The sequence below is a fragment of the Microcaecilia unicolor genome, chromosome 3 (assembly GCF_901765095.1).
Source record: "Microcaecilia unicolor chromosome 3, aMicUni1.1, whole genome shotgun sequence".
Classification (NCBI taxonomy): Eukaryota; Metazoa; Chordata; class Amphibia; order Gymnophiona; family Siphonopidae; genus Microcaecilia; species Microcaecilia unicolor.
The window spans coordinates 100,699,046-100,726,428 of record NC_044033.1 but is presented as its reverse complement, the minus strand read 5'-3'; the positions used below and the strand labels follow the sequence as shown (position 1 = coordinate 100,726,428).

Sequence of the window (27,383 nt, the reverse complement as noted above, 5' to 3'; positions counted from 1 at the left end):
GTCCTCACCTGCAATAAAAGAATAAAATGGGGGGGGGGGGGAATATATATTTCCCGGGGATTACCATCCTTTGTGCAAAGATATGAAACTCTTGCTAGAGGGCTATTCCAAATATAGTTGTGTGCCCTGTATTTTTATAGTACTGTGGGTCTCAAACACTTCTCCCCCCTCCCTGAACCAATTAGAAGTCCTGCAGTACACTGGAGAATTATAATAGGGTGTAATGGGGTCCTTGCCACATAGTAATTTGTAACAAGACAGTTGGGCTGCCTTTGGCAATGAGGGGCTTATCAGACTTTGTGGTTAGGCAAGCTTCCTGTATGCATCTGTCAGTGGAGACTAATAGCAGTACACAGAAAGAGAAAAAGCCCAAAAGAATATACCAGAAAATTCTAGAACAGTCCCCAACCACCAAGGATTGAGATGAGAGCAGCAGGGAGACTCCACAAAAGCATATGGAAGAGAATGCACAAACTCAACCTGAATAACCTCTAGGACCCACTGCTCGGAGGTAATCAGGGCTCACCTCCAATAAAACTGCGCCAATCGAGCACCCACCGGAACTGGAGGTTGGGCCCAAATCCTTCATTGCTGAGGTTGAGAGGCAGGAAGGAGTTTCTCACCTCCCTACCTCTTCTTTGAACTGGGTCCTCTGAAAAAACCTGGACCGCTGAACAGGAGCCACTCTGCCTGGCCTATAAGGACGAAAATCACTGCCCCGACCATGACTCAAGAAAGAACCACGCCCAGACCCTCTGGGCTGATCCTCCGGCAGCCTTGGAACCTTAGTCTCCTCGAGGCTGTGAACCAGCTTTTTTAACTTATCTCCAAATAATAATCCCTTAAAAGGAAACCGACTGAGCTTGGACTTAGAAGCAGCTTCCACAGACCAGCCACGCAACCACAGGGAATGACGGGTCACCACAGAAAGAGCCATAGACTTCAACGAGGCCCTCAGCAAATCATACACAGCATTCACCAAAAAGGCCGAACCCATCTCCAGTTTGGCTACTTCGGCATCAATCAGCAAAAAATCATCTGAAGCACAGTCTAACACCTTCTCCGACCTGCGAAAGCAAGCCCTCGCTACCAAAGAACCAAAAATAGCTGCCTGCACCGCCAAGGCAGATACATCAAAAGTACTCTTCAACAATGACTCTATAGGGCGATCGTGGACATCCTTAAGCACAGTCCCACCATCTGCCAGAACCGTATTCTGCTTGTTAACTGCCGAGACTACTGTGTCCCCCACCGGAAACGCAGAAGGGCTTTGTCCGAATCCGGGATGGGATAAAGACGCACCATGGATCTAGCGGGACAAAAAGCTGAATCCAGGACATCCCACTGAGCCTGAATGATGTCCCTAATATCCTGACGCATAGAGAAAGTCTTACCAGGCAGTCGAATACTTTTACTAAAAGGTCTACTTTCCACAGCTGGAACTTCCTGCTCCTCAAAATGTAAAGTAGTGTAAACCAAGGAAATAAGTCGTCTTTGTGAAATATTCTCACTATAGAAGAATCTTCTCCCGGAGGAAGACTCTCCGCCCCTGGAACAACCAGGGCCAAATCCTCAGAAGCCTGCCCATCAGGAACAAAATCTGGCTCCTCAAAGAATGGCATCTCGTGATCTGGTTCAGAAGACAGGTCCTCCTCCAAATCCCAGGACTGCCTGAGCTGCTTTGCTGACTTTCTGGAGGCCTTTTTCCATAAACCTCCAAAGGATTGGATTTATGGAGTAAAAATGCCTGATGCATATGTAGCACGAATTCAGGAGGAAACCCTCCCCCTCCCCCCCCCCCCCCCCCCCCCCCGAAATAGCCGACACACCCGCAGAACTCTGAGGAAGTTCAGGCATCGGTAAGACCGGAAGAGAAGAAACTGAAGGAGAAACCGGAGGTGGCAAAATGGCAGCGGTTCCCGCCAAAACACCCAAACTAACCAAATCCCTCCCCCGATACTGATGCTGGCGCTATTGACGTCCCAGAAACCTGCTCCAACGACACCTCCAATGCTATGCAAAACTTGCAGCATCTGCTCGCACCGAGACCCCACTGCTGACAGACCAAGCAGCGGCGGAGTTTCTCTGCCATGGCGCCTGTGCTTTTTTTTTTTTTTTTTTAATGCCGCTTAAAGCTGTAGAGCAAATTAGAAAGGCTAGCCACCATGGGAAAGGCTAGCCACCATGGGAGAACAGGAACTGTCCTGCTTGTTTACAACAGTAACAGACAAAGAAATCTCTGTGATTCTTTTTTTTTTTTTTTATATTTAATGCAGCTGCCTCTCCCTTCCTCAGCAGCTCTTCCCCCAAAAAGCCTGAGACACCGACAAAGAAACGTTTTTTTTTTTTTTTTTTTAAAGAACAGGGCATCAGAGAGATGCAAAGGGGGAAAAGGGGAGAGGGACCCGGCCACCGAGTATTACACCCCCTGAGGCTATAAGAGACCCCCACAGGCCTCAGCCTCAAGTGACAGGCTTTTTCTTTTCTTTTCCGGTTGCACAGACCAATTCAAAAATTAAAACTAAGAAAAAAAATCAAAAATAAAGCACAGTCACCTCAACAACCAAAGGACAGATAAAGAAGGAGACTGAAGGGCTCATCACCTTCCACCTGCTGGAGACTGAGAATACTGGATCTTTCTCTGGCTGGGATGGGCTCTTATTGGCTCTCTCTCTCTAGAGTCACAGTTTCTCAATCTTCACCTGCTGGAAGGCATGCACAACCCATCAGTTACATTCTGGGCCGGTCTGGAGGGATGCTAAGGAAAGTGGAATTAGAAAGGTTACAGAGAAGGGCGACGAGTATGATAAAGGGGATGGGACGATTTCCCTATGAGGAAAGACTAAAGTAGCTAGGGCTCTTCAGCTTGGAGAAAAGACGGCTGAGGGGAGATATGAAAGAGGTCTGTAAAATGAGTGGACTGGAATTGATAGATGTGAATCGTTTGTTTACTCTTTCCAAAAATACTAGGACTAGGGTGCATGCAATGAAACTACAAAGCAGTAAATTTAAAACAAATCAGAGAAAATGTTTCTTCACTCACATGTAATTAAACTCTGGAATTCGTTGCCAGAGAATGTAGTAAAGGCAGTTAGTTTAGTGGGGTTTAAAAAAGGTTTGGACAGCTTCCTAAAGGAAAAGTCCATAGACCATTATTAAAATGGACTTGGGGAAAATCCACTGCTTATTTCTGGGATAAGCAGCATAAAATGTATCAAGCTTTTTTGGGATCTTGCCAGTTATTTGTGACCTGGATTGGCCACTGTTGGAAACAGGATGCTGGGCTTGGTGGACCTTTGGTCTCTCCCAGTGTGGCAATACTTATGTACTTGTGTGGGTGACATTCCAAACCCGGAAACGATTCCCATACGGTGCCCTACTGTCGCCGGCACCCACCTCTTCCTTTTACTGCGGCTGCCTGAGCTTCTGATGAAACAGGAAGTTACATCAGAGAAGTGGCCGCAGTAAAGGGAAGAGGCAGGTGCTGGCGGAGGCAAGGCTGTCATATAACCCAAAATCTGAAGATAATCTCTTGCACACAGCACTGAACAACGAAGAAACGTACAAATTTGAGTCTGCAACCCAAATTCTGGGTTGAGAGAGAAATACCCAACTCCACAGAGTACCGAAGGTCACCCCCAAATAGTCCAGCGACTGAGACGGCACTAGGCAAATCTTCTGAAAGTTGACCACCCAACCGAGAGACTGCAGGAATGAGACCACTCGAGTCATGACTTCCAGGCTCTCCTGATACGTCTTCGTCCTGATTAGCCAATCGTCCAGGTAAGAATGAACGAGAACGCCGTCTCTCCTGAGTGCTGCTGCGACCACTACTACTGTAATCTTTGTAAACGTACAGGGAGCAATTGCAAGACCAAATGGCAAAGCTCAAAACTAATGTATGCCTAAAATTGCAAAGCAAAGAAAACGCTGATGCAAGGGGCAAATCGGGAAGTGCAGGTAAGTCTCCGTCAAATCCAGCGCGGTCAAGAACTCCCCAGACCGCACCGCTACAATAACCGAACGGAGTCTCCATGCGAAAAGAGGAAACTCGGAGCTCGACCGACAGCCTTGAGATTCAGAATCTGACAAAAAGATTCCTTTTTCTTTGGGACAACAAAGTAAATGGAATAACAGCCCTGTCTGAGCTCTGAAGAGGGAACTGGACAGATAACCTGAAGATCTACCAGACTCCTTAGAGTATCCTGACTGCCCCCATCTTGAGGCAAGAACGACAAGGAGACTCCAAGAAAACGTCTGGAAGAGGCTGCACGAATTCTAAGGCATACCTATCTCAAACAACCTCTAGAACCCATTGATCTGAGGTAATCCAGGCCCACACCTGATGAAACAGAGCCAAGCGAGCTCCCACAGGAATCAGAGGCTGGACCTGGAAACCTTCACTGGGTTGGACAGAAGAACGATGGGAAAGCAGATCCTGTGTCCCTGCCTTCTCTATGAGCTCTTCAAAAGGACAGAGTTCTCTGAAAGAACCAGAAGCTTTGGACTGCAGCCACTCTACCCAATTGAAATTGATGAAAATTGTGTCCTCGACTGTGGCCTGAAACAAAGACCATGTCCTGATGCCCTACACCTGTTTTCAGGAAGACGAGGCACCTTAGTGTCCCCTAGACTGCGGACTAGCTTGTCAAACTCCTCACCAAACAAAAGAGAACCTTGGAAAGGGAATCTGCTTAGCTTAGACTTAGAGGCCACATCCGCTAAACTGCTTCACAGCAAAGAGAAGGCCATAGTCTTAGACGAGGTCCCTAGCAAATAGTGTAAGGCATCCACCAAAAATGCAGAGTCCAACTCAATCTTTGACACTTCGGTGTCTATCAGGGCCAAATTATCCGAAGACCTATCCAGGTCTTTCTCAGACCACCGAAAACAAGCTCTAGTACCAAGGAATCATAGATAGCTGCCTGAACTGCCAAGGCAGAAACATGAAAATTGCTCAACAGAGCTTCCATACGGCGATCCTGAACATACTTGAGGGCTGAACCCCCATCTATAGGTACAGTATTTCTCTTAGTAACCACCAAGACCACTGCACCCACTACTGGAGGCTTAAGAAGGGATTTGTCCACATTAGGGACGGGATAGAGATGAACCATAGACTCAGCCGGTCTAAAGGAGGAATCCGGAACATCCCACTGTGTTTGAATGATATCTCTGATATCTTGGTGCATGGGAAAGGTCTTAAGTCAGTCTCCTAATATCCTTCACCAGAAGATCTACCTTGCGACCTGCCACGGGAGTCGGGTCTTCCTCATCAAAACCTAAAGAATTGGTCACCAAAGAAATGAGTTCCTGCAAATCTTCTTTTTGAAAAATCTGAACTACTGAAGGGTCTTTGACTGGAAGAAAAGATTCTGTACCTGAGTCCACCACACCAGTGTCCTCAGAGGAAAAACCATCCCCTAAATAACCAGCCCCCTGCAAAGAGGGAATCTCCTGATCTGGTTCAGAAACCAGGACATCCTCAAGATCCCAGGACACCCTAAGGCACTTAGCAGAGACAACTGCCTCACCAAACCCCCTCCCAAAGGGGTTGAAGAAGGCTTTGACTTTTGCAACATAAAGGCTTTATCCATTTGTGAAACAAATTCTGGAGGAAAACCTCCCACAGACAGACCTGATTTCAAGGTCAAAGATAACTATGACTGCTCAGGGACCTGATGCGGTAGTACTGCTGGCCGCGCATCTGCTACTGGCTGACAAGGTAAAAAGGTGGTGCTTCCCGCCAAAGTTTGAGTCGGCTCTTTTTCCTTAGCGCTCGGGACAAAGCACATCGCTAACAATGCTGAAAATGGAGTAGATTGCAAGAGACCGGCATCTGCCGAACTATCAATGGCGGTGCAATATTTACAGATGCCGGTAGCCACTAAACCCCGCCTTTGACAGATTCCACACCATCGCAGTTTTTCCACCATAGCACCGAATCCCCCGAGCGCTGAAGTGGCCTGCCTTGTGCTTGCTTTTTTTTTTTTCTTTAAGTGGGAGCGAAGCCAGAAAGCCGCTACACCAAGATCAGAAGCACTGCATAGAACGGCGAACACAGAGCTGCCCTGCTCGTTCGCTCTTGAAATTAAATATATAATTGTCTGAGAAAAACAGCTGCCTCTCTCAAGCTAAAAGCTCTCTTCCCTTGAAGAGGACTAGGCAAGTGATAAAAACCCTTGAGCAACTAGATAAGCTGAGCTACAATGAGACTCGGCCACCCGAGTTTAGCACCCCCGAGGCACATAGAGACCCTCATGGGCCTCAGCTTCTAATAAACAGGTTCGACACCGGTGCACAGAGAAACCTATAAACAGAAATAAGTACTCTCTTCCCAGATAATAATTAATAGGTCTCAACCTAAAATACAACCGAGAGAGAGAGAGACTGACTAAAGGGCTCACCACCTTCCGGAGACTGAGAATACTGGATCTTTCTCTAGCTGGCCAGGGCTCTTACTGACTCTCTCTCTAGAGTCAGAGTTCTCAGGATCCACCTGCTGGAAGGTGTGCACAACCCACCAGTCATGTTCTGGGCAGGTTTGGAGGGACGCTAAGGAAGAAACATTGGTGATCATTCAGGAAGTAGCATCAGAAAATTCCACAAACTAGTGGCCATAAGGGAAAGGGAAAAGGACAATGGAACTTGATATACCGCCTTTCTGTGGGTTTTGCAAAACATTCAAAGTAGTTTACATAGTATATACAGGTACTTATTTGTACCTGGGCAATGGGAATCAAACCCATTTCCCCAGGATCAAAGTCTGCTGCACTAGCCACTAGGCTACTCCTCCACTCTAAGGAGAGATTAGACCTTACCTGCTAATTTGCTTTCCTTCAGTCCCTCCAGACCGACCCAGAATGTGACTGATGGGTTGTGCACGCCATCCAGCAGGTGGAGGACTGAGAAAAAAAAACTGTGACTCTAGAGAGAGCCAATAAGAGCCCTTGCTAAATAGAGAAAGATCCAGTAACAAAGTACCAAAAGCAGAAGGATGCCAAAGAACCGTCTGTGCATCCGAAAGCCTGAGCAGCCACCGATACCTTGCCAACACAGGGCATGTACCGAAGAAAAAAAAGCGTCCCCATAACATGCCCCTATCATAGATAGGAAGGGACAAAACCAACCAAAGAAATATGGCTTGATTTGCCTCTAATTCTTATTCTTGTTTTTTTTAAATAAAAACCATAAACAAGCAACACAGCTCCCAAGAAACAACCACGAACAATTACTGAAGAAACTGAATATCTGAAGGTCAGGATCTGGGCCGGTCCGGAGGGACTAAAGGAAAGCAAATTAGCAGGTAAGGCCTAATTTCTCCTTCCTTAGTGTCCCTCCGGACCGGCCCAGAATGCGACTGATGGGAAGTAACAAAGCAGTAAGATCATGGGAGGTCCCCAAGCAGCCCCGCCGTTAAAATCTGTGCACCGAAACCAGCTTGCAGACGACTGAATACATCCAAACGATAATGCTTCGAAAAGGAATGCAACGAGGACCAAGTTGTCGCCCTACAAATGTCTTCAGGAGGCACGAGACACCGCTCCGCCCAGGAAGTCGCTTGACCTCTGGTACAATGCGCCTTAATGCCATCCGGAATGGATTTTCCAAAAAGAAAGTAAGTTGAAGCAATCATTTCTTTAAGTCATCGGGAAATAGTGGGCTTAGAAGCCATAAGGCCTTTGCGCGAACCGCCCAGCAAAATGAACAACCAATTGGAGCGGTAGACTTCACGTAATGCTTCAGAGCCCTCTTGACAGCCAAACACTTCAGGCAACACTGATCCTCCATTCCAGAGGAAGAACCTAGCACAGGCAAGACCACCAGCTGAAATACATGAAAACGAGACAACACCTTAGGCAGAAAGGAAGGCACCCGACACAGGACCACCCGATCTGAGCTGAACTCCAAGAAAGGTGACCTACAAGAAAGAGCTTGTAATTCCAAGACTCGCCTGGCCGAGGCAATAGCCACTTAAAACACTGCCTTCAGAGTCAAATCCTTCAAAGTACAAGCAGACCAAGGCTCAAGGGGAGGCTTGGTCAGTACCGAGAGTACCAAATTAAGGACCCAACGTGGGAAAATGCATCGGTTCGGAGGACGAAGCAAGTTAGCCCCCTGCAAAAAGCAAAGGACATCTGGGTGACTAGCTAGGGACTTACCCTGGACTCAATCGCAAAAGCACAACAAGGCCGCAATCTGTACTTTAAGGGAGGCCAAAGCCAGGCCCTTGTCAAATCCCCGCTGCAGAAAATCTAAAATCTGTGGAACCAACGCACGAAAGGGAGAGATATGAACTCCTCACGCCATGCCTCAAAAATTCTCCAAGTTCGAACATAATTAAGTGAAGTACAGCAACGACGAGAGTGAAGCAATCACGCCCGCCTAGTATCCTCTCTTTGTCAATCTTGCCCACTCAAGAGCCAGGCCGGCCGTAAGACAGAACTGACCCGGATCTGGATGAACCACTGGACCCTGCATTAGAAGGTCCTGCACTTGTGGAAGCCAGAATGGAACCCCGACCAGCTGTCGTCGAAGGTCTGCGTACCAAGGCCTGTGAGGCCAATCTGGCGCTACTAAAAATCACACGACCCCTGTGCATCTCGATTCTCTGAAGAAGCCGACCTATCAGAGGCCACGGAGGAAAGGTACACAGAAAACTGGCTGGCCAAGGCTGAAGTAGAGCGTCCACGCCCTGCATTTTGGGATCCCTGTGACGACTAAAGAACAATGGAAGTTTTGCATGAGAGCGGACCCGAACAGATCCATCTTGGGGAAACCCCAGCATTGCACCAGTGACCGAAAAGCTACGTCACTTAGAGACCACTCCCCGGAATCTAGAGTGTGCCGACTGGAAGTCTGCCTGAACATTCTGCATGCCTGCCACATGAGCTGCTGAGAGAGCAACCAGATGTACCTCCGACCACCTCAACAGTAGCAATGTCTCGAGTTTCAATTATAGACTTCTCATCCCCCCTTGTCGATTGATATAAGCCAACGTCGTGGCATTGTCTGACATAATGTGAACCGCTTTGCCCCTTAGCCGATGGAGAAAGGCCTGCAGAGCCAGCTGGATCACTCTGGTTTCCGACAGATTGATCGAGCAAGAACTCTCCTGAGGGGACCACAGACCCCGAGCATACTGGCCCCGACAGTGAGCTCTTAGCACTTGAGACTGGCATCCGTCGTGACCACTATCCAACTGGGCTGATCTAGTGGCATTTCCTTGGTCAGATTGGCATCCCGTAGCCACCAGAGGAGGCTGCTCTTCACCTCTGCAGGAAGGGACAATTTCTGATGCAGCGAGCCCATCTGTGAGGACCAACGAGATAAAAGAGACCGCTGAAGAGACCTCATATGAGCCCTGGCCCAGGGCATTGCCTCGATCATCGCTGCAATGGAACACAGGACTTGAAGATAATCCTTGGCCGAAAGTCTTGGGGACTTCAATAACTGGCAAATCTGAGACTGCAGCTTGAGGATACGAGCCGAAGAAAGAAAGACCTGGACTTGCTGCATGTTGAAACACACTCCCAGGTACTCCAACGACTGAGAGGGCTGGAAGCGACTCTTCTGAGCATTGACTACCCAACCTAGAGACTGCAAGAAGTGTACTACCTGAGCAGTGGTTTGAAAGCTTTCTTGGAAAGACTTCGCTCTGATCAACCAGTCGTCTAGATAAGGATGGACTAGAATGCCCTCCATTTTGAGGGCTGCTGCTATGACGACCATGACTTTGGTGAACGTGCATGGAGCGGTAGTGAGGCGAAAGAGAAGAGCTCGAAACTGAAAGTGCTGGCCTAGCATAGCAAAATGAAGGAAACGCTGATGCGCAGGACGAATGGGAATGTGTAGTAAGCCTCCGTTAGGTCAAGAGCCAACAGATATTCCCCGGGCCGAACCGCCACAATGACAGACAGCAGTGTCTCCATATGAAATGAAAGTACTCCGAGACCGATTCACTGCCTTGAGATCCAGAATCAGCCGGAAAGAACCCTCCTTCTTGGGGACCAGAAAATGGAGTAACAACCTGTGGACCTGTGCGGAGCTCTGATAGAGGAACTGGACAAATAGTCCGAAGATCGAGAAGCTGCATAGGGTGTCCCTGACAGCCATGGCCTTGAGTCAGGAGCGGCAAGGGGATTCCAAAAAGGCGTCTGACAAGGGACGAGCAAATTCTAAGGCGTACCCATCTCGAAAAACCTCTAAGACCCACTGATCAGAAGTAATCTGGGCCCACCTCTGATAAAACTGCGTCAACTGAGCTCCCACTGGAACTGGAGGCTGGACCCGCACATCTTCATTGCCGAGTATGGGAGGAAGGCAAGAAGGAAGTTCCCGTCTCCCTACCCCTCTACGGTTACCCCGAAAGGAATGGGTCCTCTGAAAAAACCTGGAGCACTGAACTGGAACCACTTTGCCTGGCCTATACCGCTGAAAGTCACGATCTCTACCATGGCCCGAGAAAACACTGTGTCCAGACACCCTGGGATGATCCTCCGGGAGCCTCGGAACCTTAGACTCTCTAAGACTGTGAACCAACTTGTCCAACTCATCATCGAACAGAAAGGAACCTTTAAAGGGAAATTTACTAAGCTTGGACTCAGAGGCCGCATTTGCCGACCAGCCACGGAGCCAGAGTGAGCAATGGGCCGCCACATAAAGCCATAGATTTAGAGGAGGCGCAACGCAAATCATAAAGGAGCATCCGCTAAAAAGGTGGAACCCATGTCTAACTTTGCAACTTCGGAATCTATCGCCAAAAGGTCATCTGAGGCACAATCCAAGACCCTCTCCGAGCAACGTAAACATGCTCCAGCCACCAAGGAACCACAAACAGCAGCCTGCACCGCCACAGCGGAGACATCAAAGCAATTCTTCAACAGATTCTATAAGGCAATCCTGGACATCCTTCAAGGCAGAACCACCATCACAGGAACCGTATTTCGCTTGGTGATGACAGAGACAACCATATCCACAACAGGAGGGCGTAAAAGATCCTTGTCGGAATCCGGAACAGAATAAAGCCAGACCATAGACCTAGCGAGACGAAAAGCAGAATCAGGAAACCTCCCACAGTGCTTGAATGATGTCTCTAATATCCTGATGCATGGGGAAGGTCTTACCTGGCTTGCGAATACCTTTCTCAGCTTTCCTAGGCTCCGCCACCGAAGCCTCCTGCTCCTCAAAACGTAAAGTAGAGGAAACGAGAGAAAAATGTTTCTGAAGGTCATCTTTATGAAAAATTCTCACAACAGAAGGGTCCTCCCCCGCCGGGAGAGCCTCCGCAGTCTCAGACTGCACCAAATCCTCAGACAGCTGACCTTCAGGAAGCAATTCTGGCTCAACAGAAGGCATTCCCTGATCAAGATCAGAAATAAAATCATCTTCTACATCCCAGGACTACCTGAGCCTTTTTGCAGGAGCCAACTGACTTTCCTGTGACCTCTTCCCTGGAGTTTCCAGCGGACCAGCCTTAGGCAGCAAAAACGCCAGATAAATTTTAACTACAAATTCTGGAGGAAAACCTCCATCAGAGAAGCAGGGAAAACCAGAGCCAGACCCGGAACCGGCAGAGAAGCCGGCACCGCAGGCAGGGACGCAGTGAGCAAGGAGGGAGATAGCCGAAATTGAAGCTGCCACCAGAGCTGAGCCTGCTGCGGCAGAAGCAGCCAAATTGGAACCCCGCCCCCCGACGAAGACATCCCTGCTCCTTCCCCCGAAGAAGTTTCCACAGCGGTGCAGAACTTGCAGGCACCACTCAAACCAACACCCTGCCGCTGACAGACTAAACAGCAGCGGAGTTTCTCGGCCATCGTGCCTGCTAAGCTTCCTTTTTTTTTTTTTTTTTTTTTAAAGCCAAACACAAGCACAGCAGAGGCAAACTGCAGAAAGAACAGAAACGGGAGCTGTAATGCCTGATTACACCAGTGGAAAAAAAAAAAAAAAAAGAGTGTGTTTGTCCTTTGATTTTTTCTCTTTTCTTTTTTTTTTTTTTTTTACTTGTGGCTGCCTCTCTCTGCCTCTAAGACTCTTCCCCCGAACAGCTTGAGGAAGCTGCTATTTTCTGAACAGAATTACTAACTGAGCTGCTTTTTTTTTTTTTTAAATCAACCAGAGCTCAGAAATATATATAAGGGAGCCACCCGAGTTCAGCACCCCTGAGGCACTAAGAGGCCCGCCGTGGACCTCTGCCTTCACATAACAGGCTTTACTGTTTGCCAGAATTAAATGGATGCAAGGAGAAAAAAGGTAGAAACCAAATAAGAGAAAAAATAGAGAAGTACAAGAATGAGACTGAAGGGCTCACCACCTTCCTCCTGCTGGAGACTGAGATTACTGGATCTTTCTCTAGCTGGCAAGGGCTCTTATTAGCTCTCTCTAGAGCCACAGTTTTTTTCTCAGTCTCCACCTGCTGGAAGGCGTGCATAACCAATCAGTCACATTCTGGGCCTGTCCGGAGAGATGCTAGGATGCTAAGGAAGGTGCCAGTGTGACAGCACAAATTAACATCTTATCTGTTCCTGAGGTAAGATGTCCCACACCTTGACACCACATTTACCTTTCTGTATTTTTTTTCTGTATCACCCTGATATAACAATTTTCACCTATAAAAATCTGTGTCTTGATGTCTGCAAACTTAAGAATATCCAAATCTAGACGGCCATGCTGTCTCTCTGTATTGTGATTTTTCTCCCATTGCTAGCAATTACTATATCCACTGTTGTGAATAATCAATCCTCTTTACTATCTTGTTAGACTGAGGTTTGTTTGTTTCCCCCCCCCCCCCCCCCCCCCAGTCTATTATCTTGAATTTGTTTCCAAAAGAACCCAGGAGCACATCTCCATTGCTCCCTGGTTTGTAATTTCCTGTTTGTGAACTCAATGTATTCAAGCAGCACATCTGTGTTTTTGTTATGTCTGTATACTAGTCATTTTCAATGTATAGGAACTTATTTTTACCTTTGCCTCTTTACCTATCTTCAGTCGCTTGTTCTCTTTCAGATCTATATCTTTTCTGTTTGATTATTTGTAACTGAGATAAAATGTTGGTACTACTGAGATACGATTTGTTGCTACTATATAACACTGTCTAACAGTCCAACACTATCTAGTGGTTGAACTGAATATTGCAACTGGAAGTGAATTATGACTGAAGTATTGTGCATTTATACTGCTATCATAATTGTAGATAATTCTCATTATGAAAGCAATTCAGGTGAGAATCAAAACAAAGGTGGATCACTTTTTGAAAAAAAGATAATTTGTGAGATAGACAAGTCTTACAAATGTTACTGACTGGAATTATACAAAGCCTAAGGGTGTGGACGCTCAAATTAATTTGCATAGTAGCAGCTCTATACTGAGACTTTTGAATCTGGAAAAGGGTTCTAGACTATGGGTTTTGTTACAGTAGATCGCTAGACTGGGGGGACCAGAAGAACTCACCCTGAAAGATTCTCTAGATGGGAGAAATCAGATCTAACTTCTAGCGAGGAAGTGTGTAGAAGGTTTCTATACTGGTACATAGGTTGTCTGAGCTTCCACCCGCTAGTTTAGCTTTGGAAAACCATAAACGTAAGTCTGGGACACCATTTTTATGGACCCACAGCTTACGAGTTTAAATTATGGTTTTGAGACTTGCAAATATTTGGCATTATACTAACTGATGAACCACATAGAACTGATTTGATAACACATCTGAGGGACCTTTCAGGGAGAATCCATATCAGTGGCCAGATACAGAAAGTTTTAATGTTTGTGAAATTGTTTAGGAAAAATATGGTGCATGTAATCAAAGTTAAAATGATGACCAAATAACATTTAGAAAACAGAATCGTCAAGGGAAAATTAGGTTCTTACCTTGGTAATTTTCTTTCCTTTAGTCACAGCAGATGAATCCATTAACTGATGGGTTATGTCCGCCTACCAGCAGGTGGAGATAGAGAACACTGAAAAACCATAGTGCTCTATGGACGGCTAGCTCCATTTGCCATCAGTATTCGAAACTTCCAAAGCAGAGTGTATCCTCAAAGTAGAACAACATGAACTTTCCTCACAGCGAACAAATGCCCCAGAACAGGAGCAATAACCATACAAAGGAGGGACGATCTCAACTTCCTGTAACAGAACAGAAATCCTGAAGACTGTTTTCCAACTTCTCCCAATGAGGGAACATGTCTGCACGAAACAGCTGAACAAATAAACAGACAGGGAGGGATCATGGATTCATCTGCTGTGACTAAAGGAAAGAAAATTACCAAGGTAAAAACCTAATTTTCCCTTCCTTATCAGCAGCAGATGAATCCATTAACTCATGGGATGTACAAAAGCACTATCTAGTTAGGGCGGGAATCTGTCACTCCCCGAGCAAGCACTTGTGCTCCAAACTGCGCGTCCCGCTTCGCTGCAACATCCAGCCTGTAATGCAGGACAAAGGAGAGCTTAGAAGCCCAAGTAGCCTCCTGAAGAGAGAGTGCTCATGTTTCGGCTCACGAAGAGGAAATCGCTCTCGTGGAATGCGCTTTAAACGCGTCAGGTGGAGACCGTCCTGACAGCAGATACGCAGAAAAAATGACTTCCTTGAGCCAACGGGCTATAGTGGCCTTAGACGCCGGAGACCCTCTTCGAGGACCTGACAACAAGACAAAAAGTTGATCAGAGTTCCTGAAGTCATTTGACATTTGCAGATACTGCAAGACAGCCCTGCGAACATCCAGAAGATGTAACTGCCCAAAAGATTCCGGAAACTCCTCCCTAGTAAAGGAGGGCAGATAAATGGGCTGGTTTAGGTGAAACGCTGAAACCACCTTAGGCAGGAAGGAAGGCACAGTACTCACCATAAATCCGGACTCTGAGAATTGCAGAAAGGGGTCTCGACAGGACAGAACCTGGAGCTCAGACACACGTCTCACAGAGGTTATGGCCACCAAACAGACTGTCTTTAGAGTCACATCCTTCTCCGAAGCTCGCCTCAGCGACTCGAAGGGCGAACACTGGAGAACCTTCAACACCAGCCCCAGGTTCGAAGCCGGTCACGGCAGCCGCACTGGCGGGCGGAGCCGGAGCGCCCCTCTTAGAAATCGGGCAACTTCCGGAAGAGCGGCCAGGGAAAAGCCAGAGACCTTCCCTCGAAAGCATGCCAATGCTGCCAATTGCACTCACAGGGAATTGTAGGCCAAGCCTTTTTGTAAACCATCCTGCAAAAACTCCAGTATCGGCGAGACTGTAGGCCTCTTGGGTGTGATCGCCTTTGAAACACACCACACCACACCACACCACAAACTGGCGCCAGATCCGAGCAAAAGCAATGGAAGTGGACCGCTTGCGGGCCTGCAAGAGAGTGGAGATGACTTTGTTAGAACAGCCTTGTCTCTCAAATGCGCCCTCTCAAGAGCCAATGTCGTAAGACCAAATCAGCAGGGATCCTCCATGGTCACCAGCCCCTGCATCAACAGGTTCGTTACCAGAGGCAAAAGAAGAGGGGCCTCCACCAGCATCTGCTGGAGGTCCGCGTACCATGGCCGCCTGGGCCAATCCGGGGCAATGAGAATCACCACTCCTTGATGTAGCCGAATTCGCAGGAGGACTCGCCCTATCAAGGGCCATGGAGGGAACACATACAGGAGGCCAGGGTTGAGCCAAGGCATCCAACCCCGCCGAGCGAGGATCTCTCCGTCTGCGCTTGACGCCACTAGATCCGCTACGGACGTTCCCCATTTGGCACAGATCTGAAGAAACACTTCATCTGCCAGTTCCCACTCCGCTGGGTCGATTTGATGCCTGCTTAGAAAATCCGCTTGCACGTTGCTCTGACATGCTATGTGAGCTGCTGACAGAAGCTGCAGATGTAGCTCTGCCCAGTGGCAAATCTGAGCGGCCTCCACGGCCAGTGCTCTGCACTGTCGCCCTGTCGATTTATGTAGGCCACAGCTGTCGTATTTTCGACAGAACTCTGACAGCCAGCCCCTCCAGAGTCTTGTGAAAGGCCAGAAGAGCCTAGAATATCGCTCTCAGTTCCAAGCGATTGATGGACCACCCCGATTCCGTGGGTGTCCACAGGCCCTGGGCATAGCTTCCCTTGCAATGTGCTCCCCAGTCAACCAGGCTGGCATCAGTTATCACCAGGCACCAAGAGGGAAATGCCAGCGGCATTCCTCGCCGCAGCATGCTGTCGGAGAGCCACCACTCCATACTGAGCCGGGCCACAGGGAGCCACGTGAGTCTGCGTTGATAATCCTGGGACATTGGAGACCATCATTGAAGCAGGGCAATCTGCAGAGGTCTCAAGTGCGCTCTCGCCCATGGCACTACCTCCAAAGTGGCCGGCATCGACCCCAGCAGCTGGACAAAGTTCCAAGCTCGCGGGCGAGACATCTGCAGAAGACAGACCTGATTCTGAAGCTTGCACTGCCTTTGGTCGGGTAGAAAGACAAACCCCGAGGCCATGTCGAACCTGACCCCCAAATATTTGAAAGACAGAGGGGGTCAGGTGACTTTTGGGTATATTGACGACCCAGCCCAGAGATTGCAGTACTGAGACCACTCTGGCTGTGGCCAGACGACTTTCGTCTGCCGAATCTGCTCTGATGAGCCAGTCGTCGACGTACGGGTGAACCCGGATACCCTGTCGCCTGAGAAAAGCAGCTACTACCACCATAACCTTGGAAAAGGTACAGGGAGCTGTGTCTAGGCCAAAAGGCATGGCCCGAAACTGGAAATGTTTTCCCAACACCGCAAATTCCCACTTCAGGCACAGGCAGCTCCTTGTGACTCTGGGCAAGTCACTTAACCCTCCATTGCCCCAGGTACAAATAAGTACCTGTATACTATATGTAAGCCGCATTGAGCCTGCCATGAGAGGGGAAAGTGCAGGGTACAAATGTAACATAAAAAAAAACAAAACAAAACAGAGAAACCATTGATGCGGGGGCCAAATAGGAATGTGCAAGTAAGCTTCTTTTAGGTCCAGAGACGTGAGAAATTCTCCTGGCTGTACCGCCGCAATGACGGAGCGCAGGGTTTCCGTGTGAAAATGTCGCACTCTTAGAGCCTTGTTGACTGACTAAGTCGAGGATCGGTCGGAAAGACCCACCTTTTTGAGGCACCACAAAGTAAATGGAGGAGCGACCGCAGCCACGTTCGGCGGGAGGCACCGGGATCACCGCTCCGAGGTGCAACAAGACTTGTAAGGTCTCCTCTACTGCCACCCTTTTGACGGCAGTACCGCATCGGGACTCCACAAACACGTCTCTCACCGGAGTGCTGAATTCCAATCGCTAACCTTCTCCGATCAGGTCCAAGACCCACTGATCCGAGGTAATCTTGGTCCATTCCTCGAGAAAGAGGGAAAGACGTCCTCCTATAGCTGGAAATGAGGAGTGGACCGGCGTCCCTTCATTGTGGAGGACAGCCCCGAACTCCTGGTCTTGAGCCTGCCGCTGCGGAGCATTTGTCCGAGCGAAAGGAGTTCCTCTGCTGAAAGCGGGCACGTTGAGTAAACCCAGCAGAGCGCCCCGGGCGATACCTTCTAGCTTCACGGAAGCGAGGTCTGGAGGAGGAGGGAACCACTTGACCCTTGGAAGAAGGCCGCGGCCTATCCTCAGGTAACCGCTGGGGTTTAGCATCCCCCACGTCTTTAACAATCTTCTCCAACTCCTCTCCAAATAACAGAAGGCCCCGAAAGGGCAACTTCACCAGCCTTAGCTTAGAGGCCATGTCAGCCGCCCAATGCTGTAGCCATAGAAGGCGGCGAGCGGCCATCGCCACAGCCATCTGTTTAGCAGAAGCTCTGACCAGATTATAGAGGGCGTCAGACAAAAATGACAAGGCCGACTCCATTCACGGTGCAACCTCAGCGAGGGACTCCGCACCATCCACGGGCTGTTCCACTGCTTGTTGTAACCAAGAGAGGCAGGCTCGAGCAGCATAAGAACTGCAGACAGACACCCTTAAGGCTAGGCCCGAAATCTCAAAGGACCGTTTCAATGCTGATTCCAGCCGCCGGTCCTGAATGTCCTTCAGGGTGATCCCTCCCTCTACTGGGAGAGTGGTCTTTTTTGTCACCGCCGTGACTAAGGCATCCACTTTAGGCATCCCAAAATGGGCCAAGTGCTCCTCACTCAGAGTAAAGATGCCCCATCGCCCTGGCCACTTTCAAGGGCCCCTCAGGGTCAGCACATTGAGCAGAAATAAGCTCTTGGATGGAGTCATGCAATGGAAAGGCACGAGCAGGCTTCTTAGTACTCGCCATCCTCGGGTTATCAGAGGAGGCCTCGCCTTGAACAGGGTCATCAATAGAGAGGGCCTGTAAGGCATCAGAGGTAAGTGCTGGCAGCTCATCATGGTGGAAAATCCGAACCGCCGTGGGATCATCCAGATCCAGTGGCAAACCGGCACCTTCCTCTGGCTCTTCAGACCACGAAGGCCTCCCAGATCCCTCAGAATCCCCACAGCTCTACCGTCTAAACAGCATGTTTTACAGAGCCCCGCTGCTGATCTGCGCTCACCACAACAGGAACAGCACTTAACTCCCTCACTAGCCATCGCCGAAAAACGGCGGAATAAAATTCAAAATGGCAGCTTCGCGCCCAAATCACCCCGATCGGAACGCTGTCCACGGGCCCTCCCCGGTGGAGCTGAGTACCGCTCTTACCGCCAAGGACAGAGTCCACAAGCTCCGGTCACGCTGCACAGTCAGGAAAAGCCTCAGAAATCGCAGCTTTTTTTTTACGCTGTGAGGGAAGTTGGAGGCAAGCAGCTACAGAGGCACTCCGGAAGCAGAAGAGGGTGGGAAAAGCAAGGAAAGGGCGAACCTATATGCCTGCATCCACACGGGGGGGGGGGAGGGGGGGAAAGGCAGGGAAAGGGCAAACCTATATGCCTACATCCACCACGGGGGGAGGGTAAGGCAGGGAAAGGGCGAACCTATGTGCCTTTAAAGTGGGCTCCACTTAGCCACAACACCCCTGCTACAACTGGCAAAAGCACAGGAGCCACCCCAGGCAGAATCTTGAAGGAGCTGAACAAGCTGCGTCCAACCCTGCTGGGCGATAGAGAAATACTGAGAGGCAGATGGAGCTAGCCGTCCTAGAGGCACTATGGTTTTCAGTGTTCTCTATCTTCCCCTGCTGGTAGGTGGACACAACCCATTCATAATGGATTCATCTACTGCTGATGACAAGGAAACAGATATTGCAAAACACTGCAGCCAAATTGATATTGGGTCTTAAAAGATCGGATAGCTTTTCTTCTGCTTTTATTTCTCTTCATTGACTGCCATTTCAAGCTCATGTTCTATAAACTGTCCTATATAATATTTAAAATGTTTGATGTTTTGTTCCTGCTTATATGCTTGATCTTTTTTTTTCCATTCCTTTCTGTTAACAGTTTCATTAGGACACATTTCACTTGTTTTTGCCTTCTTTTTTAGGAGTCAGATACAAGCGTTATCTTGAGGCTTCTTTTATTTTTCAAGCTCATTTTTTAGAATCTCTTCCATTAGAATTATACTTTTTTTGGGTTATTATTCTTTTTGTAAAAACTTGAAAACTAATTTAAGAAATTAATGAGTTAACTTTTCATTTTTTTATTTTTTATCATCCACTTTGAACCACTTTTGTGGGAGCTAGTGGGATATAAGAGCCATATTACTCTACATTACAACAAGGAAAGTATGGGTACAAATAGTTTATATGAGAGGAAATAAAGACCAGTTAATACTGGAAACAAAGGGCATGTGTGAGAGGGTCTAGCTGTGTAGGAGACAGTATCAGCAAAGCACTTTTTAAAAGATAAACATCAAGACCTGCTGGAGAGACAGCACTATTGTTCCATTAACAATGGGTTTTGTTATAAGAGCAAGCAAAACTGAGTTTAAACTAGAGGACAAACTTCTCCCACTTTTCCCTCTCATGACATGCAATATAGTAAAAAAGACTGTTTGAGCTGAGTTTGCTGCCTTTGCCATCAGAGGAAAATAAAAGTGATAAAATAGCTGGGTAGTAGGTATTTTCTGGAGACAATAACACCCTGGGAGGCAGTAAATCTCTGAGGTTAAGGGCTCTGTTAAGAAAATAAAACCTGTAACAATGATTAACTCTTCATAGTTAAACATGGAGCAGCATGTAGTAAATGTATGGAGACGATTTCTCATGACAGCCCCAAACTTTTTTTTTTTTTAAGGTGAGGAAGGGGTTAATGCATATTTTCCAAATAGACCTTTTTAGGAGTTACATTCAACAAAGCCCAAATTTCCACAGCTAATCACTTGACATAGCAAGTTTGTTTTTAAAAGACAAAGGAGGTGAATCAAACTATCATAAAGGTCAAGATTTTCTTTTTAAACAGTAAACACACAAATATACTTAACTCTGAAAACAAAACACAAACTCTGAAATAAAGAGAAGCTGAATAAAAACAAACAAAAAAATTCTTTACCTGACAAATCTTTTCCCAGATTTCATCACAGCCAACCTTTTCTTGAAAGCTAAGGGCCAAGTCATAATTTTCAGCTTCTGACCAAACAATTAGGGTGTCCTGTTTTAAAAAAATAAATTAGTTTTTCTCTCACATTATCACCCCCTCTACAGCAGCTCTAGACAATTGAAAACAAAATTTAAAACAATGAAACCATAAACATTTGAACATAAAACTATAGCAGTAGTATAGGAGAGGAAATACCCACAATACTGACCAAATCAAAATTACATGTGACACAAACACAGAACACTAACACTGCACTCCTATCAGGCTTTTTCACTGACAGGCAGATGATCAAAAGCAAACACCAGCACTAGAGGCTGTTAGCGCCATACTAGCGCCGGCATTTGCTACCTCCCCATGATCAGAACCCTTGAACGCGTGAAACAACGCGCTCGAGGGCTCTTAGCGCAAGTAGCATGCAAATGCATACCAAACAGGGCTCTTAGCGCAAGTAGCTTGAAATGCATGCTAATCAGCGCTTAATGCATTCATTCCCAATGATCAGCGACCAGCGCGCCAAAGATTGGGTCGCTGGCTGTGACAAACCCTACGTCAGCTCCAAGCTGGCGATAGGGTTTGCAGATCATTGGGGAGGAATGGTGAGCCCTGTCCAGCATGCGTTTGCATGCTGGCAGGCCCCCATTCCCCCCAACAACGCAAACCACCCCCCAGCGACAGGGGACTGGCGGTCCGACGGACTTCTGGTCCCCCCGACGATCCCATCCCCCCAGGTTCAGGGAGGGCTAGAGATCTGGTGGGTCTCCAGCCCCCCAGCAAATGGTCCCTGGTGGTCCAGTGGGTGCCGACCAAGTCCCCCCCCCCCCAGCAACAGGGGGGGGGGCTGGAGGTCCGCTGGACTGCCGGCCCCCCCTCCCCAACCCAACCCCCCTTATATGTTGTGTAGTCCCCCCCCCCCCAACGCATCCCAGGATGCACTGGGCAGGTCTGGGCGCCGCCATTTGCGGCGTCGAAGGAAGAGGGAGGGAGGCAGGCTGCGTCCCTCCTCCAACCAAGGTACTGGGGCGTGTGGGCAGAGAGAGAGGGAGGGCGGGCGGCGGATGGAGTGACACCATCACACAGGGACCCTTGCCAATGCTGGGGGTTGGGTTGGGGAGGGGGGACCGGCAGACTACCAGCCCCCTTGTCGCTAGGGGGGGGGGGGGCTTGGTTGGCACCTACTGGACCACCAGGGACCATTTGCTGGGGGTTTGGGGGGCTGGAGACCCATCGGATCTCCAGCCCTCCCTGAACTTTGGGGAGGGGGGATCGTCGGGGGGATGGGACCTCCGCCGGACCTCCAGCCCCCGTTGCTTGGGGCAGGGGTAGTCAGGGCCTGGTGGTCCCATGGACCTTCAGCCCCTGTGTTTGACAGGTTTGGGCTTTTGACAGTCCAGACCTGTCAAACAAGTGCAGGAGGATTGTGCTGAGCGCATGCTCAGGCACAATTCTCCCGCACTTCTACCCCATGATCAGAGATAATTGCGCTGCTTAAATTTGCATGCATTATCTCTGATCATAGGTCTAATATCGCCCCGCGCTGATCCAGCGCTATTTTAGAGCGCTGTTTGGAACAGCGCGAGGCTTTTGATCATCTGCCTGTGAGTAAATTATAGGATAACTTGCCTGGAACCTTCTCTCCCTCCACCCACCCAAACAATTAAACATAGTTCACACCTCAGCTGCTTACTAATTTGAGACAGAAAGTGCAACTTCAGCTTGGGGCACAAGTATAGTAAGTGACAGCAGCTAAAGACCTGAATGGTCCATCCAGTCTGCCCTACAGTCTTATTCATTACCAATTCAAGATTAAATCAACAATGAACATGATATTATACTTGATCATAGCCTTTCTTTAGCAATTCTGGGACACAGACCGTAGAAGTCCACCTTGCTCTGTCTTTATGTTTCAACTACTGGTGTACAGTGCATGCAAATCTGGGTGCAATGCTAATATACTGGTATATGTTCTTTACAGACCGAATCTGAATTTCACATGGTCCTCATTCATCAAGTTCTAGCCACACCACTAAGAAACAAGGAAATGGTCATTGTACACTATCAAATGCCTTCTCCACATCTAGGGACAGGAGAAGCATTGGAATCATCTCACTTCCAGCACACTGAATAAGATGTAGGGTTCGGCGGATGTTATCAAAGGTTTGTCTACCAATAATGAACATAGCTTATCTGTATGGATCACCATAGATAGCACTTTCTGCAGACAGGCCGCTAGGATTTTTGTAAACAATTTATAATCAGTATTAAACAGAGAGATAGGCCGATATGAATTACATAAATGGGGCTCCTTCCCTGGTTTTAGAAGCAGCATGATGGCTGCCAAGTGGCATATGGCAGGAAGTTCCGTGCTCTCATCCACAGCATTAAAAACTTTGACAAGTAACGGAGCCAGGAGTGCTTTAAAATTTTATAGAATTTGTTGTGTAGCCATCTGGCCTCAGTGCCTTGCCATTCGGTAAATCCTGAATAGCCCATTCAACTTCATCTAATTCTATGACATTAGAGAGTATTGCTGCAGTTGCCATCGACACCTCAGGTAGGACATGGTCAGTTACGTACACCTGAAGATTAGCAGCAGCAGGAAAGGTGTCGGGTGTGTAAAGATTTCGATAAAACTCTACAAAAAGTTGCAGTATTTCAGTTGTGAAGGTACAGGGGTTACCATCATCATCAATAACATAAAAGAGAGCATTCTGAGAATTTAGCTTTTTACTTGTAATCCTTATTTAGACAATGCTACAGCTCACATTCAGTATGCTAAGCAGGACCGGGTACAATCACAGGCTCTCGTGTTTCGTCTGGGTTTGGAGGATGTGTGGTGTTTACATCATCCCGGAGACAGGGATTACTCATTTTACATGGCCCACCATTACTCTTATACACATATTGATATGTGGATGCTGGAAGGCGGCTCCTGCTCTTGGGTGTCGCAGATAGAAATTGACTCTTGGGTGGTCTAAACATGCTCTTCTCTCCTTGCATATTTTGCAGCTGGGTCATCAACCTGGAGAGAGGTTTTGGCACTTAGACGACCACCTATTGTCTGATCCACAGCTTTTCCCTCTATTGGAGGCGGACTTCAAGGAACACTTTGCTCTTAATGCTGTTGGTGAGACAAGTCCGATCTTGTGGGAGGGTTTTTAAGGTATTTGCGAGAGGAGTTTTGTATCTCTCGAGGGACTTACAGGAACCGAGTTTGACGTGAGTGTCGTGTGGCTTTGCAGCAGCGGTTATGTCGTCTGGAATGGATACATCGGGCATGTCCAGCGCAGTCTTCAATTGTTGGTGCCTTGGCAACCTGACGGCATGAATTGAAAGAATTACATTTGGATGATATTGCACTTCTTCAGCAGACTGGGCAGGAGTTTTTTTTTGATGGGATGACAAAGCGGGGCGCTTATTGGCCAATAAGCTGAGTAAGAAGCAAGGTAGGAATTTGACAGTACGGGTTAAAGATCAGCATGTGCATCCAGGTCTTCACACTAGGCCTCTAGAACTCTGCTGAAAAAAAAAAAAAAACCATCTTGGCGTTGTTTCGAGTCGCCATCAGATCCATGGACAGAATGCCTCACTGCTACATGATCGTGCAAAACACCATCAGGGATAGTTCCCATTCCGCAAGATCCAATGAGGTTCTGCTGAGAAAATCTGCTTGCACATTGAGATATCCCACAAGGCGCGCTGTGAACAACAGCTGAAGATGGTGTTTCACCCACACACAAAGAGAGCGAGCTTCCACTGCAAGTATGATACTGCATGTGCCCCCCCCCCCCCCCCCACACCGGTTATTGATGTACACAACCGCCATCAAGTTCTCAGACAACACCCAAACCGGAATACCTCCAAAGCTCAGGCTACCACTTGACGCTCCAAGAGATTGATGGGCCACTGTGCCCCCCCCCCCCCCCACCTCAGTCAACCTACCCTGAGTACTGCTCTGCAGAAAATGTGCATCCCAACCTCCACGCTGGCATTCGTCACCACCAGAAACCATGGCGGAGATGCCAATGGAATCCCCCTTCCGCAAGCTGTCATCCTGGAGCCTGGCTTATAGGGTCCAACAGAGGCACACCTGATAGTCCTGTGAAACCGGAGTCCACTGATTCTGCAGCGAGTGCTGAAGCGGACGCATGTGCATTCTTGCCCACGGGACCACCTCCATGGCTGCCGTCATTTGTACATAATCTCATGTGCGTGGACATGGATTTCAGAGAAGTCTCTGGATCTGCCCCTGCAACTTGTTCATCCAAAGGTCCATCAAGAAAACCCTGCCCTGGGTCATATCGAAATGAATCCCCAGATACTCCAGAGTCTGAAAAGGCACTAGGTAAATCGTAGGCAAACTGCTCAGAGCTCAACCACTTGTGGTGGCCTCCCGACTCTCGCATTCCCTACGACGCCTGAGTCAGCCAGTCATCGAGGGCCCAAGAGACAGGCAGAGCTCCGGAGTCTCAATGAGTGGATGAGACGATGGAGCAGGGAAGAGGGGTTTAGAATTGTTAGGAACTGGGCAACATTCTGGGGAAGGGGGAGCCTATTACAAAAGGATGGGCTCCACCTTAACTAGGGTAGGACCAGGCTGCTGGCATTGGCATTTAAAAAGGAGATAGAGCAGCTTTTAAACTAGAAACGAGGGGAAGGCCGACAGTCGCTCAAAAGCACATGGTTCAGGATAAGGTATCTTTCAAAGATATCACCAAAACAGGGAACATAGGGTATCCTGATAGTGAGGTTGCAAAAGAGACCGTAGAAGATCAGGTGTCCTTAAATAAAAATAAAAAAAATCAGACAAAAGATTGCAAATTAATACTGTCAAGTACTAAGCATGATGTAAATACTGTAGGAACAAACATAGATTGAAATGTCTATATGCGAATGCCAGGAGTCTAAGCAATAAGTTGGGAGAGTTAGAATATATTGCACTAAATGAAAAATTAGATATAATAGGCATCTCTGAGACCTGGTGGAAGGAGGATAACCAGTGGGACACTGTCATACCGGGGAACAAATTATATCGTAGCGATAGGGTGGATCGAATTGTTGGAAGAGTAGCATTGTATATTAACGACAGCCTTGAATCAAATAGATTGAAAACTCTGCAGGAAACAAAACACTTCTTGGAATCACTGTGGATTGAAATTCCATGTGTAAAGGGGAAAAGGATGGTGATAGGAGTGCACTACCGTCCGCCTCTCCAGGATGAACAGGCAGATGCAGAAATGTTAAAGGAAATTAGGGACACAAACAAACTGAGCAACACAATAATAATGAATGATTTCAATTACCCCGATATTGACTGGGTAAATGTAACGTCGGGGCATGCTAGGGGGGTAAAATTCTTTGATGAAATCAAGGACTGCTTTATGGAGCAGCTGGTACAGGAGCCGACGAGAGAAGGAAAAATTCTAGACCTAGTCCTTAGTGGAGCGCATGATCTGGTGCGGGAGGTAACGGTGATGGGGCTGCTTGATAACAGTGATCATAATATGATCGGATTTGATATTAGCTTTGAAGTATACATAGGAAATCAAATACATCAGCGTTTAAACTTTAAAAAAGGAGACTATGATAAAATGAGAAGAACGGTGAAAAAAAAACTTAGAGGAGTGGCTGTGAGGGTAAAAAATTTACATCAGGCGTGGATGCTGTTCAAAAACACCATCGTGGAAGCCCAGGCCAAATATAGTCCGCGTATTAAAAAAGGAGGACGGAAGACCAAACGACAACCGGCATGCTTAAAAAGTGAGGTGAAGGAAGCGATTGGAGCTAAAAGAAAATCCTTCAGAAAATGGAAGAAGGAACCAACTTAAAATAATAAGAAACAGCATAAGCAAGTCAAATGCAAAGCACTGATAAGGAAGGCTAAGAGGGACTTCGAAAAAAAGATTGCGTTGGAGGCAAACACACAATTTTTTTAGGTATATTAAAAGCAGGAAGCCGGCAAAAGAATCAGTTGGACCGCTAGATGACCAAGGAGTAAAAGGGGCGATCAGGGAAGACAAAGCCGTAGTGGAGAGATTAAATGAATTCTTTGCTTCGGTCTTCACCGAGGAAGATTTGGGTGGGATACAGGTGCCAGAAAAGGAATTTGAAGCTGACGAGTCGGAGAAACTTAATGAATTCTCTTTAAACCTGGAGGATGTAATGGGGCAGTTCTACAAACAGGAAAGTAGCAAATCTCCTGGACCAGATGGTAATCATCCCAGAGTACTGATAGAACTGAAACATGAGCTTGCGGAGCTATTGTTAGTAATATATTATTTATCCTTAAAATCGAGCGTGGTACCGGAAGATTGGAGGATGGCCAACGTAACGCTGATTTTTAAAAAAGGTTCCAGAGGAGATCTGGGAAATTATAGACCGGTGAGTCTGACATCAGTGGCGGGCAAAATGGTACAGACTATTAAGAACAAAATTACAGAGCATATTCAAAAGCATGGATTAATGAGACAAAGTCAACATGGATTTACCTCACCAATCTACTACATTTCTTTGAAGGGGTAAACAAATATGTGGATAAAGGGGAGCCGGTTGATATTGTGTATGGGAAAATTAGGTTCTTACCTTGGTAATTTTCTTTCCTTTAGTCATAGCAGATGAAACCATTACGTATGGGTTATGTCCATCAACCAGCAGGGGAGATAGAGAGCACTCAAACTTTCACAGTGCCCTCTTGGCCAGCTAGCTCCACTGCCTCTTCAGTATTTGAAGCTTCCAAAGCAGTATGGCAAACCGCAATGGGAATCACAAGAGCTTTCCTCACAGCGAACGATGGCCCATCACAAGGGCATGAACTCATAAAGGAGGGAATGTACATCCTCCTGGAGGGAATAAACTCCTTATTGTATAAGTGGAGGGGAACACCCGCGCCTCCTGGAGGG

General features: G+C 47.7%; 1 protein-coding gene across 4 annotated transcripts in view; it reads right to left on the bottom strand.

Annotated features, from left to right (window-relative positions):
* PPP4R3B (protein phosphatase 4 regulatory subunit 3B) overlaps window positions 1-27,383 on the bottom strand; it is a 245,534-nt gene that overhangs the window by 179,854 nt on the left and 38,297 nt on the right. For all 4 annotated transcript variants that reach the window (XM_030196214.1, XM_030196215.1, XM_030196211.1 and 1 more), the window contains exon 3: window positions 20,440-20,538. In XM_030196214.1, coding sequence (XP_030052074.1) covers window positions 20,440-20,538 — 99 coding nt within the window. The remainder of the gene's footprint in view (window positions 1-20,439; window positions 20,539-27,383) is intronic.